The sequence below is a fragment of the Cyanistes caeruleus genome, chromosome 5, assembly GCF_971803275.1.
Source record: "Cyanistes caeruleus chromosome 5, bCyaCae1.hap1.1, whole genome shotgun sequence".
Classification (NCBI taxonomy): Eukaryota; Metazoa; Chordata; class Aves; order Passeriformes; family Paridae; genus Cyanistes; species Cyanistes caeruleus.
The window spans coordinates 48,956,369-48,976,147 of record NC_141705.1 but is presented as its reverse complement, the minus strand read 5'-3'; the positions used below and the strand labels follow the sequence as shown (position 1 = coordinate 48,976,147).

Below are 19,779 nucleotides of genomic sequence, written 5' to 3'. Positions count from 1 at the left end.
TGTAAGTGTTCACATGGCAAACCTCACATAGCTGATAAAGAAGTTTGTATTTTATTCATATTTGCCAAGCATCTTAGATAAAAAACAAACAAACCCCACACAAGATTAGGAGACAAATGAGGATGTAAACTTGAAAGGCCAAAATATACAAGGCAGCTACAGTGTGTGTGCATGTGTACATAAGAAGCTTTACTGTAATCACAGTAATGTAAATATTTCAAGTACCCTGATTACAGAAGTTGATGACATGCATTCCAGTCATCACCATTTTCTTGGTACAGAAGAAAGGCATGACATTAAACAGTCCATATCAACACAGGTTTTATAGCAGTTAGGCCACCAATGCAAGAAAACATCCTTTATTTTTATGGAGACTACAAATATGCTTATAAAGAGAAGGAAGAAAAAAAAGTCACATACAGATGGATACATTTTTCTAAGATGTTTCTTGATTTGGGGAGACAGGTTTGTTTTTCTTAGGTTGACTTTTTTTTTTTAAAAAATCAAAAGGCACTCATTTTGGTAAACTCAGGAATCAGAGTTAGTAACCTGTGACCTAAAGCTCTTACACGATTGAAAACAGCAAGAAGTCTTCTAAAGCTTCAGAATCTTTTCAGTACATAGCACAAAGTATTAATGTTTTTGCCTCTGTAACACCTGCCCCACGACACAACTACCCACAGCTCTTTCCCTATATGAATGGGCAGTTAAATGCTACAGAGGAAATTGGTGGGGTTTCAAGAAGAAAGCTTTTAACACTAGCCTTTCCCTCCTAGAATGGTTCTGGTTCACATACTCCTCTCCTGCTGCAGTGCCAGTCAACCAGAAACAGGCACACTTAGAAAAAAAGCGGATGCTGTTCTATCAGAAACTAACTAGCAGCATGCCTTGTATTAACCATTCAATAGCAAACATCCAGGCCTTTTCTATTCCCAATTCTACAGCAAAGTTTAAGAGCACCTGCTGATCTCAGGAAGATGTTTGTAGGATATTATAGTCCTACTGTGTACAAACACATTGCCTATATGAACCTTTTTGTCTGGTGGTTTCTTTGAAGAGAAACTAGACCTTTAACAGAGACTTCCACAGTGCTGCAGATATACAATCATGAATAAGTAACTAACTATCCTCTCTGGTTCATTTATCATACTCAGCAGCTCTCGCTACCGAAGGTGAATACTTCTTTCTCCTCTGAAGTACTAAAATGTATAGATGCTGAAGCAGAAAACAAAAGGTATTTCAAAGTCTTCTTGTGACTTTTCCCTAGCTTCAAGCAGCATCCTTTCTGACAGTTGTTGTATACTGAACTGTAGTGTCTACACTACAGTTCACTACTACTACTGAGCTGGTAATAAATTCAGCCTGTTGCTTTTCCAGCCTCCTGCAACACAGAGTATTTCAGAGCCAGCCCATCTTGCTCCTTCCTAGGCTCCTACTACACTGAAAGTTTCTGAAGACTCACCTCACTTAGAAGGCATCTGATAAAGCTTAGCAGGTACTCATCAAGAAATATGATTTTTGCATGTCCAGAAGGTGAAAGCAGGGATCAACAAAAAGGAGAAAAAACCCCCAACACACTGCTTTCAACAAGGACTCCAGCAGTTAAACAGGTGCCATGTATTATTTCCATGTTTATAGATTATTATTTATAAATGCCCTTTTAGTCTTTTTTAAATGGCATTTTTTCCAGAAGACTGATGCACAGGAAACAAAAAAATAAACTTTGAAATAAACTTTTTTCACCACAATAATCTATGGTACTGGATTAACATGAAATCAAGCAAAAATTATTCACTTTGTAGTTAAAATATACTTGTGAAAGGATTCTGTAGCATTCTCTGGCTAGACAGGTAATCTAATCTCACCATTAATTCAGGTGCTCTGTACATTAGAAAAAGTAGTATTATTGCCACCAGTTATCTTTGAATAAAGATAAAACCTGAGTTTTTTAAGCCAAAAAATGTTTCTGCTGAACCTTTAGGGAGGCAGTTGAAATCCTAGCCCTGCATCAAAGCACAGAAAGAATCCACTGCTCTCCCATAGCACTTTATTTTTTGAGAATCATGATGGAACCAAGGTTTTGTTTTGCCAGTTTTGTTATATTAAAGCTTCTTTTTTGCCTCAAGTCTTATGAAACCATAATAATTTGTTAGTATTTGATGATAAAATTATTTATTAGAAGCAGCTTGAATCATCTGTTCTGATAAAGCTAAGGCACAAACTGAAGTCACTTTTAATCATGTTCAGCTTAACAGAGCATCAGGATACAGAGGATTCCCAACAACAAATCCCAGCACCATGTATCTTCCACCAGAAATAAATTATATTATTTCAATATAACATTTCAATAGCTATACATTAACCTTTCCTCCATAGTCAAATATCATCTCATTAATATAATCCATAGAAACAACTTCCTCTGGTGACTTACAACTATAGAGGTGCCCACTGTGCTAAAAAAGCTGTCTGCATGGCTGTAGCTGAGCAGAAGATGATGACACAACCACTTCAAGAGAAATGTCCTGGAGCACAACTAGATATATATCCCTGGAACAGCCATTCATGCTTCAGGTAGGTGAACACGTGCTGCTAACAGCACCTGCAGCTTGTTGCGCTTTCCCATCTGCTCTTCATTTCCATGCATTCAAAGCACCTCCTCAGCTCCTTTGTTGAGTTGATTTGCCAGGAATATCTTTCCACATCATGGTATATATGTTAAAACTATCTCTTTCTTTTCTTTTGTTTCATTTTTTTTAATTTGAGGTAAATATTTGACACTATTTGCCTTTGGGCAACCAGTAAGTTCTTGAGAACTACATTTTTTTAATTACAGATAATTAAATCAAAGCTTTTGAAATTAAGTCAAAAGCACTAGAAAGCCCTCTCCCCAGTTATTGTTCAGTGTGTTGCAAAGACAGTAAATGCATTTAAACATCTTTCATAGGGATGGTATGTTTGCCCTAGATTTTCATTTATGTTATGATTTATAATACACCAAGGTAATTCATGCTTTAAATTACAGTATCTTTTTCTTCAAATGTACCTAGTCAACTGAGCAACCCTGGAAGCTACACTTCCAAAACAAAATACTACCTCCATTATCCAGATTACTTAGCCATGAAGGTGATGCCATCTACTATTGCTCAAAACTTCTAGAATGGTTGCTCTACTAACTTTTCTAAAGCAGTCAACATAATTTTGTCATACTCTGAACTTTTCCAGATGCTATTTTCATTTCATTTTCTGATACCACATCAAGAGATTCCCTTATCTCAGGTTTGATTTTAGTTTTACACATGCAAGATTCAGGTATTTTGTAGTCAGGTTTAAAGAGCAACATCCACCCTCATAAGGAAACAAATAAACATGAGAAAGCAGAGAGAAAAAATGTGCCAGTGAAATGTGTCTGAGCTGAAAGACAATTGCCACCCCTAAACCAGGACACCACCCCTCCCAATTTCAACTGTCATGCCACTGTGAAAAAATCAGATGAACCAAGGACTAGGGAAAGACAACAACTTCCTTCCAGTAATTAGAAAAGGGACATTTCAGATGGTCCTATTAAAGGCACTGTCAGTAACTATGGAAGATTTATGTAGAATTCTTTCCCTTTTTCTTACAGTTGCCCAAAGCAAAGCACAGTGGTCATACTATCTGTCCTGCTTTCAAGCTACGCCAAACTCCAGAGCTGCACATGCTTGGGAGATTCTGAAACTTCTCAAGAGTGATAGGTACAAATATTTTGCCAGCAACACTACTAGCTACATATGGATGCATTAACTCAAAAAAGTATGTATCTATCTTCTCAATGCAACGTACCTTGCTGCTATGCCAAGATAGCTATTTATATGGTGGACCCTCAAACACACAAAGCATTCTTCCTGTAGAACACCTTATTAGCAAACATAACTGCATTTTAAGGGAGATTTCTGTATTTCATGCTGGATCAAAAAGCCTCTGAATTGATCACATGTTTTAATTATCCATTTAAGAGAATTGAGTAAAAGGTGATCACAGAAGAGTTGAGGTTGAAAGGGGACCTCTGTTGGTCAGCTGCTCCAACCAATACCTGTGCTCAAGCAGGGCCAGCTAGAGACAGCTGCACAGAGCCCCATCAAGTCGGCTTTTGAATGACTCCAAGGATGGAAAACCACAACCTCTCTGGGCAACCTGTGCTAGTAGTTCTGCTTTGAAAAGCAGAAACTCACTGAGAGCGGTCAATTAGCACCTGTTACCTCTTGCCCTGTCACTGGGCACCACTGACAAGCGCTTGGCTGCCCCTTCTCCATTTCTTAAAACCAGCTTTCATACACCCAGATAAGGCCCCTCTGAGCCTTGTCTTCACCACACTCAGTGCAGCTCTCTCAGACTCCCTCGAATCAAAGATGCCACAGGGCCATCTCTGTGCACCTGAACTTGTTCCAGTATGTCCATGTTTTTCTCATACTGGGGGGACCAGGACTGTCACCAGTGCTGAGGAGAGGATACACCTCTATCAACCTGCTGGCAACAATTCTCCTTATGCAGCCCTGAAAGCTCTTGGCAAATTCTCTAATACAACCCCATAAAAACCTCTGTCTCCATAAATCAAGGGGTGAAGGCGAAGAGTCTAAAACACTTTCAGAAGCCATAGCAACTGGATTATAACCAAAAAGATACCTCAGAGTAACTCACTGATGGACTGTACTTCTGAGACTAGCCAAGGTTATACAAACAACCTACAGCAAGATATGACTGTTACAATAGGATACAAGATGTGAGGTTAATAGTGCACAAAAAAATTCACGTGCATTTAAGACTTCTTAATTAAGACTTTAATGACAGTGATATCCCTCATCTTCTCTGTGGTAAACAAGCAGTATTTACATGTGAGGTGTCACCCGAGATTCAGAGCTCCAGGGAAGGAACAGTACCTTGTTAAAAGGATAGAAGTATGCTATTCCCTAATGTACAAGCTCTCTGTATGTATAAATTAACTTTCAGATACTTCCACATGTCACACATAAACTGTGAGATATGGACCAATTACTAAGAGCCCAGCAAAGTGCGACAAAGATGACTTAAGGGACCAAGGCACGTCTCCTATGGTTAAAGGCTGAGAAAGCTGGGGCAGGACCAGATGATCTCCAGAGGTCCCTCCAAGTTAACCATTCTGGGCTTCTGTGAAGCTGTCAGAGCTTGTGCTTTTTCACTGAGAGCGATTGAGAAAGGTACTTTGACACATCATTCATAAAAATTACAGATACACTATTTCTCCACTGAAGTGGAAAGCAGAAGATTAAATGATAAAGGGAGGAGAAAAAAAAAAACCAAATCAAACCATACCTGCTGAGGCAGTCAACAGCCCAGAAGTTAAAATTTGATGAGTGCAGGTTCTTCCCATTTTGTAATACAAGTATCGTATGTTTTTGAGTTCGCTTCTTTCTTCCAATAACCAAAAGTAACCTTATCTCAGGATGCTCCAAACACAGCATCCTAAAGTCATTTTCACCTCCGAATTATTGATAAGGACAGATTAAAAGTTGTTATGGTTAACAAAAGCTATAAATACTTTATCTCAGCAAACTTTTTAAAGATTTTTTAATATGCAGAAAGTTCTTTCTCTGATAATCTAAACCAAACTTTCACCAACTGCCTCTGCCAGTTCTCTGCTTGTTGAGAGTCAAGTTCTCCAGAAGCTACCACTCAGCTTCCTGCCCTCCTGCACAGGCACCTCCATGATACTCACCTGAGCCAACAGGGCTCATGAGGCAAAGCAATACCAAAACAGCTCTCTGCTTTGGCCTTCTAAACTACCTTAGTTCTAAATTCCCTTAGTAACACTTCACTGCTCTAAAGACACACTCCCTCGCCACTGTGCTCTTCATTTCTTCTTCCCAAACTCTCCATCTGTAGTCCCAATACACCATGCTATGCCATTAGGCTTCCCTCTAGTAATCACAGACACCACTGCCTGGGTGACACAGGATAGTAGATTTCTCAGGGAAGTAAATAATGCTCCCACACCTGTCTGGTATGTACATCTTTAGTACTACCCGTGTGATTTTAAGAGTTACTCTATTATATCCAAAAAATAAGAAAAACAGATTTTATTTAAGGTGACCCAAACGTGTTCATTACTGAAGAAAACTTCTTTGTAAAGAGTTACAGAAAGAAAATGTATACACAAAGTCTTCTGCTTGTTTTTCCAATAATAAAGAACAACCACATACACTTACACAAGAAACATTTTAGACTACACTTCTGAAGGGAGAGCAACAGTGAGGCAAATTTTCTTGGCAAACCAGCGACCTTCAAACAGACAAATTCATCCTCACTTAGTAAATGAGCATTGCAAAGTAGAAAGGCACTTAGCTCACTCTTAAAATAAGAGCTAGTGCTGTGAAAGATCAGATATAACAAAGTAGTTTAAACCAAAGAGAAATCAAGCACTGAAAAAGGAAGGCCAGAATAAGAAATCCTAGGATGACAACTTGATTCACAGTTTACTCAAGTTAATGAAAGACTCCAACTCCCACAGATTTCAGCGGATTATGAAACAGGTCCTGCAGAGGGAAATGTTCCAAGTCACAAACAGCAGTGTCGTATTTTGATATGTAATTGCCACCAGTGCCTATGAAGAAATCCCTGGTGTAAAATAGAGAACAAATACAATAATCTCGCTTTCTCATTTTTAAAATGATATGAAAGAAACAACAAAAGAAAGTTATTGAAGAGAACTAGATTGTTCCCAGCTGTTGTCATGAAGTACTACAGCTGTTCGTGTCATTGCAGCTAATGACCAGTTGCACTTTTTTAAAGATTGTAACACAGTATGACCATTGTAATCTACATCAAACTGAAACTTGGCAAGCATCATGGAAAAAAGACTAAGAAATTATTTAAATACTGCTGAATTTTATTTCTTAATTTCTGTTCATGGGTTGGTTTTGAATGTTTTGGGGGGATAGGAAGGGATTTTGTATGAATGGTTCTTTATTCAAAATGTTGATTATGTTAACCTACATTAAGAAAACATGGTAAATAACATGCATTAAATTATCAAAATTGTCATTTCCAGTAATAAAAAGAGAATTCAACTAATAAATCCTGGGTTGTTTTTTTTTTTTAATTTTGAAGAGGTGTGTGACTAAAAGTCTCAAGTTCAAAGACAGTGATGAAACATCTTTTCTCTGGAACCAAGGGTAGGCTTCACCATCAAGAAGCTTTTAATTTTCTTGTTAACTGAACTATACATGAACCAAATCAGATTTTTTCATAAAGATTCAAGTACACAAATGCAAAGAAAAGGTTAAAATAGAAAAACCCATGTATATATACATATATATAAGCAGAAAGAATTTTCAGATACAAGTCTGTCTAATGGAGCATTACTCCTTAACATATGGAGGAAAAGCTAGGGGAAAGCATGTGTTCCCACATAAAATCTCCACAAAACCTGAAACATACTATTTCAAGTAACTTCATGCAATTTCTCAAGGAAATTAGAGAGTATTGGTTCCTCTCTAGCCATGTGTCTTGCCCTCCAGGATCATCCATATAGAGCTATAGACCGCAAAGAAATCACAATCCTGAACTGCTTTTTATCTTCCCTATAGTTATCAAGAAAATCAATAATTCATGAAGAAAACCAGAAGCCATTTTGCCACTTTAAGACATAAAAACACTGCCAGAGAAATTGCAGATACTCTAGAAAGAAGACCACCTCAACATACACTGCTTCGACCCATTTTCTAGCACCAGTGTGGGACTGTTACACAGCTGCAACAAAATACCTACGATAATGAAGGTTCCTTATCCCAAAGAAAGAAAAAATTGTTAAATATGTACTTACAACCAAACATAGCAACAGATAAGTTAGAAGCTGAGCCTATTTTCCTCACTTTGGGACATCTATCTAGACTGGAAAGGATTTCTTTCTAAATGATGGTCATTTCAAAACACAAACAACTCTGAAACTTTATGCAGCCACGCAGTTACTCATCTGTCACTATCAGCAAATTAAAAAAAATAATAAAAAAGCAAAATTGTATACCCTACCTTCAAAGACACTCATAAAAGTCTAAATGAAAAATAAAAATCTAATCACACTCTACATAAGGCCAAAACTCTTTAGTTTGGATTTTATTAATTAAGCCTATTGAACAATGCCCAGAGTGACTGTTCTAATACTCTCTGTAGCATCACATATGCATAAGCCATTATTAACACATGTTATTTTCACCATTCCAATCAGAAGTTCAAAGTGCACTTCCTTTCTTATGGCAGCATTGTACAAAAAGATCAACTCTGCACAATTAGGAAGTATTGGACAAACACTGTAGCAGAATTTGCTCTATAGCAATTTTGTTTTGTTTTTTTTCCTTGTTCCATCAGCTCTACATTGTGCAACAGTAAAGATAACTCAAAGGATTTTGGCCAAGAGGAATCTGATGCAATAAAATGTCTAAACTGAATGCCTCTAAAAGATGGAATGGAGAAAAAGGAGATAGGATAGAATACTGTTATACCAATAGCTGTCGCCATCAGTACATGTTTAATCACATTACAGCACTTTTTAACTTTGAAAGCTTTATTTTATTAACCCAGATAAGTCTATCTGAAAGATGAAAAAATAGGTGCTGCTTTTTTCAAAGATTTTTGCTTTTTTAGCATGGTTTTGCCCTCCCTGTTCCACAGAAGTTTGGTACAGCCTCCATACAGACTAGGTTCTGCACCTTCTACACCTAAAGTTTAAGGTGAGGGTTTTAAAATTCACTCATCTGTGGTGAGTCTCAGGATTCTTCAAGTATTACCAACTTCTCCAAATCTTATCTTTCATTGCTAACTAACTTCCACATCTGATTATAAAAGCACCAAAACACGAGGGCCCATACTACCTCCCTTGCAAATTAACCAAGAACACGCTGTCCATGCTAGTTTTGCAAACTACACAAGTTGAAACAGTCACAATCAGAGTGTTCAACATAAACCACTAAGAAACCTGCAAGTGGCAGCTGAGCTGCAGAATAGAGACATCCTTCTGTGACAAGCTGGGTAGAGCTTGAGCAGCACACTGACAGTGGAACTATTCACTGAAAAGAAAGCTACAGTCAGCAGCTGGCTGCAGAGTTACAACAGAAGTCTGAGAAGAGGCAGAATATACTTCCCCTGTTCTCACAGGATTGATTCCCCAGGCACCTAAAGATGCACCAAAAGACACTGTGTTCTATGAACCTCTTCCATTAAATACATGCACCCAAATCTACCAGGCAGCACCTTAGGCTGCTCACCATACTTAGCAATAAGCAAATAAGCACTAGAGCACAATAAGGAGAGAAGAGTTTGCAGAAATGCAGGACAGGAATAGATAGGAAAAGAAAGGGCATTTGGAAACATGAGAGGGAGAAAGCATTAAAAACCCAGCTTGCTGAGAAGAAATAGGAACTACAACAGAAGTTCAGCACAGCTTTTAATTACAAGTAGAAAGAAGTCTGAGCGATAGACAGTTTTCAAATGAAATGTTTTCAAAAACTGAATACGTGCTGAAGTGAAAGGATGCCATCTACACCTTAGACACATGCACCACCAGACACACAAGAACTAACTTCCAATTTAAACCAACATTTTTAATGTGTTGTGCCTTTCCACTCTGCTTCTTTTCCTCTCCAGCTCCAAACATAAATGGCGTTAATTGGAAATTAGCTGGAGATGATGCTGGCATTCCAAATCAATCTTAAAGAAGACAGTCATGTTCTCCTCATACAGCAGTGTTGCTGTATCAATGTTACCATGTCTAAGCTCTCTTATAAATAGAGATACCAGTCCATTCAAAACACACATAGATGACTATCAAGGAGGTACTATCTGGAGGTGTTATTTCAACAGTGGCAGCTTTCTGGCAGACAAGTAAATAGGGTAGGAATTGGGTAAGGTTTTTACCTTGAAAAGAATGATTTACTATCACAGCACTTATCTTTTCCATTTTTTCACATGTGATCTCCAGTCTCTTCCTTCATTCAGTAATTATAGGAAAATAGTAAGTATGTACCTGGAGTACCACCTCCAGCAATTCTACATCTCAATCTACAACCCAAGTGGCAGACCACTCAGTGAGCCACACACTTAGGTGAACATACACACTTAGGCTGCACATGCAGTATAATGGTTTTCAAAACTGCGATGACACTTTCCACCATTACTGAGCAGACATAAAATGATATTTTATGAGGGAAAGTCAAGATAAATGACTGATTATCAGAAGAGGAAATTATTTCAGTACTCAGCTGAAGAACCATTGTGAAATCATAGCCTATATTTGATTCATGAAACCACATACAAAAGAATATAAGAAAGCACCTTTTCATGAAGATGATTTGAAGTGGCTTTTACTTCAGAAACTTGTGGCTTCTTTTATGGCATGCTTACAGTAAAGTGTTAAGCAGTATCTCCCCATCTCAAAATACTCTTAAGGAAGTACTTTCTTCCACATTCCTTGAAGCTGTGAAGAAGAAAGTAATCCCCACTATATACTGCTTCAACATCACTGAGAAGCCTAAGTTAAATTAATATTTACAGTTAAATGGAGTACCCAATTTAACTTACAGTCCTGCTTTTGTACTATAAGTAGGAGCCACCCAGCAAAACAGAAGAAACTGGAAAAAAAACAGTTGACTTGTGAGTATCCAAGCTACAGATACTTATTTATTGACATTATCCAAGATTACTTTTGATAGAAAATCCATTTAGAAATACCAGACAGAAAACACTGTGCTGAGTTCTAGAAGCCTAGAACTACAAAAAGATAATTTAAAATATCAAGTTATACAATCAAAGGTAAATATATTTTGCACCTACCACAACCTGCACTGAAATGCAAGCATATCTATGCAACAGCTATCATCTCTAAGTGAGATACACATGATGGAAGAAAACACCATTCAATTTGGATATGGATAGCAGAGAGAAAACAACTGTTCTCTACAACATCCCCCTATGGAAAATGACCTCAACTGGCTCATATTTTCCAATTAAGTTAAATGCTGATATCATCCAGTATGTACTCCTCTTTCAAGATTACCAACAGTGGTATTAAAAGCACCAGCTCCCTAGTGAGACTCAGTCAAAAAGAGCAAGCAACAGAAGGCAGCTTTAGCCAACATGTAATTCAGAAGCATACAAAAGGTTTTTAACACACAAACAAGGCAATTTTGTGTCTCCCTTCATATCAGTCCTACGACTCAGCACACTCAGCAAGCCACTCTCATCATACAGAGCATGAGAAAAGCCTCCCACCTATGCAGGGCAGCAGTAACTCGGTAAGAAATGCACCCTTCAGCATGAGCACAATTTTCCCCCTATACAGCAAAAGACTTGCTTCACTAAAGGGCTTATTTACAAAATGGTCTTAATGACTAAGAGGCTCTGAGTTCATAAATCAAAACAAATCACCAGCTTTATTACACATAGTCATCAAAGACTGTACTTTGGTTTTGTTTCAGTTTCTCAGCACCACAGTCATAATCGCTCACGAGCATTGCACACGTACCACATACACACGCAGGTTTACACCATGTAAAACATACAAAGACTGAAACACCTAAGTGTCATCCAGTTGATAAAATTTACTGGTCTTACAAGTATTAATTTAGTTTTGACATGGGTAAGAACAAATCAGTTACATACATAAAAAAACAACACAGCAACCTTGTTTTCTTTCCTAAACAACCATAATATCTCTTCAAGTATATTCAGTTGTTTTCTGCTCTTAGGTGCCTCTCACACAGCTTGTTTCATAAAGGTACCAGGAGATTTTCAGCTATGGAGTTACTAAATCTGAGGTGGATGTACACCTGTTCCTTCAAATGAAGGCAAAAGTGGATAAGGAAGAGAAGGTAATCAATCCCCAGCTGTACCAGTGCCACCTTTCTGGCATAGCTGTGGGTGGATTCTCTAGTTAGTAATACACCTTGAACCCAGATGCACTAATCCTCAGAACAAGCAGTATATTCCTAAGTAGTACAACAGTAAATTAATTAAAAGTGAACTGAACTCAGCTTTTCTGTGCCAATAGAAACAGCTACAAAGCAATTCTTTCTTTCCCTTCCTGAGGATCAGGTAGACACAATCTTCAGCACCTTCAAAAGAGAGGCATATTCTTTACTGTATTAGACAGTTACAACTATTTAAGTAACCTTGGTCCTTGTCATAAATAAGCATACACAAATTTACACCAAAATACATGCCAAATCCAGCAGCATTACAGACATCTAGGTCAACACAATTGCTCAAAAACCACTGAAGCACTTGCAGGACACATCTATGTTGAAAAAATTGAACTCAATTCAGAGTGAAACAGAGGCAGGCTTCTGCAATTCACCAATGCTAGATTCCAGCCTGGAGCACGAGCCTTTGGTGAATACGCACAGGTCTCCGTGGACTAATGGGAATTAGCAATGAAGTTTAGAGTTTCCATTATTGACAGCAATTTTACCTCTCACAAATCTGAAATTAACACTGATGGCTACATATTGATCATGAGCTGGCATTCATATTATATTACAAACAACTGTCAGCCTGCACTTTAGGAAAGCATTAACAATGACACAGTCTGAAACTCAAAGACAGCAGAGAGCGGTGTCTGGTTTTATTGCATGTTGTCAATTGCAAATATAATCATGTACGCCTCTCCATGCAACACACAAGAGGAAAGACTGCCAACATCAAGGATCACAAGCTATGGCTACAGCCCTTCTAAACAGCCGAGACAATTATTTCACTGTAACTCTACTTCCAAGAAAAAAGCACCAAACAAACAAAAAAACCCCCACACAAAAGCATACAACCATCTGACCTGCCCAGAAAAAAATTGAAACCATTATTGTACCTAACTAACTGCGAGATTTCCAAGAAATACCGACTCACTTTTTTGTACGACTACCCCAGCTGACCTTCAAAGCTTTTATTTAGGATTATTATGCTTTAGTGCAGTATTCCTCAGAGGCACTAATAAAACACTAAATATGTTGAGGAGGTCAAGAAACACGATACAAGGCTTTTCCTTCCCCATGGGTGGGGTTCAAATCTTGCTCATGTCAGTAGTGAGCCAAAGCTGTTGACATCAAGCAGCTGAGCCATGTGGAATGAGCTACTATCCTCAGTCCAGTTTTTCCTGGACAGGTACCTTCACAAGAACAAACAAACCCACACTCTGGCTGGCAAGTCTTAGGAATCAGAACCAGCATGGATAAGGAATAACTTCTTCAGAAGAACAAGAACTTTTAAGACAGTTCTGTTCAAGTAAAAGCCACCCCTTACAGCTAAGAAAAAGACAAGGAATTTCAATTCATAACTATATCGAGTCAGCACCTCCTGCAACAGTATACTGTCCTGAGCCTTGATCCCACAAACTCTGAATGCACCTCAACATACAGTTTACCATATTTGCAGTCAACAGACCAAAGTGTTGCTCCTCTACAGTATAACAAAATCCAGAGTAAAGATGAATTGTGTAATTTGCACCACAACATACACACCATCTCACCAGAATAAATTGAAAGTACTCCTTCAAACCATAACTGCATTCTCTGGATTCATTTTACTTTTTCATTTAGCTCAACAAAGCCGATGGTTTTGTCAAACTTGAACAGGAGTTAATTTGCTTCTGGAAAGTTAACATTACACACAAACTTGAATTTCATCTTTACACTGCTCATCATATGACAGCGTAAGATCTGCATAACAAAGCCAGAAGACCAAGACCTTAAAAACATTAGGGGCTCCCAAGCCTTTTTCCCCTCATCCCAAAAGCATGTTTTATTTCTGAGTCAAATCAGTTTAAGCACAGTACAGACAATTCAAAAAGCAAAGCAAAATGAGTGTGAGGTTAAATCCTCGCCTATGGAAATACTCCACTTCTCCGTATATTTGAGCTTTTTAAGCACAAGAAGCAAAAAACAAAACCAAACCCACAGGAACCCCCTAAAGAAGCAGCTCTCAGCCACAAGCAATTTGCACAAAGCTGCTGGAACTGTAATCCCCCAAGCCCGTCCCATCGTTATGTAACAGTGCCAAGCCAGGATTTTTCACCAGCCAGCTCAGAGTTACTGTTAGAAGGAAATGTCTCTTCTCACACACCAGCAGTAGAGAGGGTTTAAAAAAAAAAAAAAATCAACAAAATACAATAAAATCAAACCAAAAAATCGCACACAGGCAAGCAGGGGAAAGAATTTAATCCAGAGAATACATCCATGTTAAAGGCATTTCCTTTTCAGGGTCTTACATGGTACTCTAACTTAAAAAAACTTAATTAACTTGCTTTCTCAGGTTACACCTTACCAGTGTTAGAATACCTGTTTCTTCTCTCTAAAATAACAAGATTTCAACTGCTTATATAGGTGCGCACAATGTACCTTTTTATTTAATTCTTCTTTATTAATTTAACACTGCAAGTGCATTTCAGTTGTTCATTTCAAGAGGGTACAAATCACATCCTATAGGATAGAAACAAAGTGATCTTTCCTTTATTACCACCGTCTTCTTGATTTCCTTAACATCCATACGAAGGCAGTGTGAAGTGCCTATGATGCAGCAAAGAATAATCCTATTAACAATCAGTTTACTGTGTGCTACACTCTTCAGATGCTATTTTAAGACCTTAAAAGGATTTCAATATTTAATAGGGGCCTGAACAAGATCTTCAGAGCTACACTGAAACACTGACATTTTGAGACAAACATTTAGCAGGGGCAATGGACACCCAAGCAGCACCTATGTCCTTTTCCTTCAAGACCTGAGCTCAGTTTAATCAAGTTGATTTCTCTTTGAGTTGCATTATAAAAGTATTAAACTACACATACTACTAAGTTTTCTTAGAAATAATGACTTTAGATGTTTGAGACATTTACATGTGTGAAAAATGCAAACAGCAATTCCTGACAAAACACATTCAGATGAGCTGAGAGCACTGAAGGTTTTGTAAATACTGAAATAATTCCTATTCATGACAAACACTGTCTTAGGCCAAAAGAAGTTCTGCCACAGCAAAGATCAGGACATTTGGCTATGTATTAGAGCCAAGGAGATTAAGGAAATTAAAAAAAATAAAATTAAGTTCTCCTAATAGGATGGCCATTTGTTGTTTCTACAAGACAAAAGCACCAGCTAAACACAGGCTTTAAAGCCTACTCTTGGTGTGATGTAACAGACTGCAACTTAAACTGTAAATACTCCAGATATTACAAGGTAAAGGTGAATTTATGAGTGATTTTCTAAAAAATCTTACAATTATGTTTCTTACAATATCTGAGTATCTACAATTCCCTTTGGAGGGGCATAAAACGAACTAAGAGGGGAAAAAGGCATAGGAAGGTAAATGTAAATATAAACACAAAACCATAGGTAACACATCTTCCCAAATAATATTTGCACTGAGTGTTTCACTCTGGCATACACTTATGTAAATACAGAAGGGTACGTATTTCAAGGCCATTTCCATTTCTGGTTTCCCAGGATCTGGACACATGCATGCTGCACCTAAGATTTGTGCTGTCCACCGTAGCATACGGGTTATAACTTAACCGGGTGAAATACACTAGAGCTGGGTACACTTGGCCGTGTGCCAAGTGCGGAAGGAAAGAAACAAACAAAAAGCAAACAAACAAAAAACCCAGACCACTAAATAAATACACGTGCACTTCCTACACACCGAGAAATGCACACGTGCAATTTACATCAGGCATCATCACCCCAGTAAATAAAACCTTGGTCTGTACTGCGGGGTACAACGTGTCGTTAACCCAAACTCTAATTTGTTTATACGGCCGAGGCTGGCAGCACACTCGTACCTCCGAAAGAGGAAAAAAACCATGGAGCCCATGCGTGTTTGTGCCGAGCACCCTCACGCAACATCTGCACGCACACGCGGGAGCACGGCCACGGTACGCCCGCCGGATAACTACACATCCTAGCAGGCCGGGCCGTCAGCTAGAGACGGCGATGCAGGAGGAGGCGAAGGAGGAGGAGAAGAAGGAGGAGGAGGAAGCAGCCTTCGCCGCCTCCCACAACGCCCGCGGCCCGCGCCCACGGCGCGCTCCCCCTCGCCCGGCATCCCCGCCGCGGGTGCCGCGGGGGCGGCCCTGAGGGAGCGGGGCACGGGGGAGCCGGGCGGCGCAACCGCTCCCCCCCAACAGCGGCGCTCGGTGTGGGAGCGGAGCTCCGGCTGCTGGCGCGGGGAGGTTTCCAGGCATCCCTGCTGCATGCGGGGAGCAGAACGGCAGTGACAAGCGGCGGCGGCGCAGCCTGCGGGGGGGGCTCCGGGGAGCGCGGACCGGAGGAGAAGGAGGAACGGGGGATGCCCAGAGGAGCTGGCGGGCTGGGGGAGGGGGCCGAGCCCTGCCCTCCTCTCCCCCAGGCACCGGGGCGGGGGAGGAAGCTGGGGCTCCCCCTCTCTCTCACGCCAGCCCTGTGCAGCGCCTTCGAGGCGGAGGGGGGGAGGCGGCGGGGGGAGGAAGGGGGGGAAATGCTGCAATGTAGCGCCGGGCAGGCAGGCGAGGGAAGCCGCAAACCCTCCACTGGGGCCCGGCGCAAGCCCCCGGGCCGAGCCCACCCCTCCCAGCTGCCGCGCCACCGGCAGCCCCGCGGTACCTGCCCGGGGCGGGGAAGGGGGGACGGCAGCAGGGGGCCCGGCGGGAGTACCCGGCCGAAAGGGCGGCGGGGGCGCAGCACCCACCTTTCACCACCCTGTCCGTCGTCGATAACTTGGGATCAGCGGCCTTATGCTCCGACATGTCCGGCGGCCGGGGAGGCGGCGAGGCTCTCCCCCTTCGGGCAGGGCAGGCGCGGGCTGAGGCGGCGGCGGCCGCTGCGGTCACGGCTCCGGCTCCTCCGCTGCGGCCGAAGTTGCCGCGTCCCGCCGCCGCTCGCTGGCTCGGCTGGGCTCTGCCGCGCGGTGCCTTCCTCCTTCGTCTTCCTCCACCCCCGTCCTCCTCTTCCTCCTCCAGTTAATTATTGCTCGCTTTCAATCACGCCTCCGGGCTGTGCAGGACGGCTCGCTCTTCCCCCCCCCGCCAAAGACCCCGGCGACAACACCCGCGGCGGGCGGCTGTCAGGCAGCGCCGGCAGGAAAAGCCGCGAGTGGACGCGGGCAGCAGGAACAGCCAGGTTGCACACGCAGCGGCCAGCCCCGCGCTTCCTTCCTCCACGGCGCGCCGCTCCGGCTCCTCCCGCCGCCGCCGCCGCCACCACCACGGCCGCCGCCGCACTTGATGGGGATCCGGATCCGTGTCTTCCCCGCCGCCCCCCGCAGGGTCTCTCCCCGGCTCGCACCGACACCGGCCGCGGCCCCGCGCGCCGCTGCACACGCTCCGCCGCGCAGCCCCCGCGCGCCGCCCGGCCCCGCCCGCCCGGCTCCCGCTCCCGCGCGCCGCCATTGGCCCGCGCCGCGCTGCCACTCACTGCCAGCGGCCCCGCCCCGCGCGCGCCGCGCCGCCCAGGTGCGCCCGCCCGCCCGCCGCGCGGAGCGCCGGGGCCGCGCAGCCCCCGCCGAGCGGCCGCACGGCCCGATCCGATCCGATCCTGCACGGCACGGCCCGCCTGTGGCCGCGGGAGGGAGGCTGCTACCTGCCGCTCACGAGGGCGGCGGCTACGCGCCGGGAAACGCGCCTGCGTGCCCGGCCACCCCGCGCGGGTGCGGGGCGCCGGCCGCTCCGAGCGCCTGCCCCGCGGGCTGCCCGCCCCGAGCAGGGCGTCCCCAGAGAGGTGACTCGCAGGTAGCGGCACGCGCGCAGCCGGGACTGGCCCGCGCGAACGGGGAATCTTCTTATATAGCATCCTGAGCCGGAGGGTTGCTGATCCGTCCCCTCGGATAGAGGGAAAACACATCCTTCGCCCCTAGCTGTGGGTCTTGCCCGGCGCACTTGTCACACTCCCACCTGGGGCATGGGCTGGTGCGGGCTGCAGCGCTCGGCCTCAACGCCGGGGCACCACCGTCCCCTGAAATGGGCCTGCGAGGAGAAACGGAACGGCCGAACATGGGTGAGAAGTGTTCGCCGCCCCCAGCTGGAAGACAACAACTCTTGCTTCATGTTTCTTAGAGGATTGGAAAGTAATTTACATTTGTGAAGGTGTCATCCACCATTCCAGACAACATAAATGTTGTTATGGGCTTGTTTATACATGTTGTACAGGAGGAGCTATTCCTGACTAATTTCATGACTAATTTCCAGAGTAAGGCTGAGCTGTTCTGGTTTAGTTTAACACTGTGAGTTTTAATTAAAGAGGAAAATAGGGCACACCTGTTCTGGAAGTGGGATGTTTATGGGTTTGTTGTTGAATAACTTTTGTGTAGATGAGCCAAGAATCAACAGACACCTAACCCGGCTTCCCATTTCCCCCTGGGGTGATGTACAAGTTTCTTGCTTAGCAGATACTATTGCTTTAGAAAGCCACAAAGAGTATAAGATGGCAGTTGGGACACATACTCTCTGCTTTGATTTGCCTGACATTTTTAGGGGACGTTTTTTTGGCTGTCCTTATGGTATTTTCTCTGAGCATGGGAAGACATTGTATGTGACTGACATTTAGTGGAACAGCATGAGTTCTCAGCCTGTTCCAACAACTGTGGTAAGCTCCATGTGCTGTGACCATCCTCTTGTCCCAGGAGCACAGACTAGCTGGGTAATAAAGCTGCCATCTGAGATTTCTATTGCAGTGGTAACATGAGAATGTGAAACGGAGCTAGGGCTGAAGCGAGGGTGTCTTATGTATGCCCAGAAAAATCCTGAAGCCCATGACAAATAAGCAGACATCATGCAGTAGGCATACTTCATGAAGCATAAAGTGCACAGAAGAATCTGGACAGAAAAAAACCCTACATCTTCATCCCCACTGCCGGGAAACACTACCCAGTGGCACTTGGTGCTTGGACACGGAAGGAGAAGTAGCATGTGAGGAATGCAGCATGGCCAGTATTGCCTACATGTTGTGGGCCCCAGCTTCATGAGGTGTGGAAGACCAGTTTGGATCCGTTCTTCTGTGACTGCAGGCTGTTTGCATGAGTCATCTGGATTTGTCTTCATAGGCTGGAATAGCAGAGATGCTGGGTCTCTCAAGTTTACATTTGCTCCCCCATTAATCACAGGACAAGACTTCAGCTCTGATTTTTTACCACGAAAGTATCATTGTTGCTGCTGCTTATATAAGGACATCCCGTGTCACAACTCCAGCATGACTGTATTAATTGCTATGTAAAGCTCTTTCATTTTATCTTGTGGAGGGTCTTGATTATTCATCTCTTGAATGTGTCTAGTCTTCCTTCCAAGGTAGAATCCCCATTTCAGGTCATCTCTTCTTTAGGAGCATTCAGGTGAGCTTTCATAAAACAAAGGTCAGTACCACAGCTAAATACCATGTATCATGCCATTTCTTCAAGGTATGATACAGCCAAGATTCAGATCACAAGTGTAAGGCCTCATAACTACTCTGTCCTGGTGTGGTGAAATCCTAGCCCGTACTTGTTTCAGTAGCAAAATCCTTGTCCTTGATGTGATGGAGGGAAAGGAAGAGAGAGAGCAATCACCGAACATCATCTTTGCTCTTTGATAATGGTAAAAAACTAGACATACCCTGTTTCAGATTTGTGTTAGCAGTAAAGGCTGTATAGGCATTCCTTATGACTTAATTCTGTTCTTCAAATCCATCCACACAGGTGGTCCTTCAGGTTTTTCTCACACTCCTTGGTCACAGAAGGATTTATTTTTCATGGGATCTGAGTCCTATTAAATTCCTTTTTCTCATTTAACA

The 19,779-nt window shown here is 42.6% G+C and overlaps 1 protein-coding gene across 4 annotated transcripts in view; it reads right to left on the bottom strand.

Annotated features, from left to right (window-relative positions):
• PPP3CA (protein phosphatase 3 catalytic subunit alpha) overlaps positions 1-17,369 on the bottom strand; it is a 173,097-nt gene extending 155,728 nt beyond the window's left edge. For 2 of the 4 annotated variants that reach the window (XM_086888387.1, XM_086888386.1), the window contains exon 1: positions 16,709-17,369. In XM_086888387.1, the coding sequence (XP_086744513.1) occupies positions 16,709-16,766 (58 nt within the window). In that variant the 5' untranslated portion in view covers positions 16,767-17,369. Of the gene's footprint in view, positions 1-15,824; positions 16,062-16,708 lie in introns of those variants that run through there. The other 2 variants (XM_086888385.1, XM_086888384.1) reach the window with 1 other exon arrangement.
• Between the last annotated feature and the right edge of the window lie 2,410 nt (positions 17,370-19,779).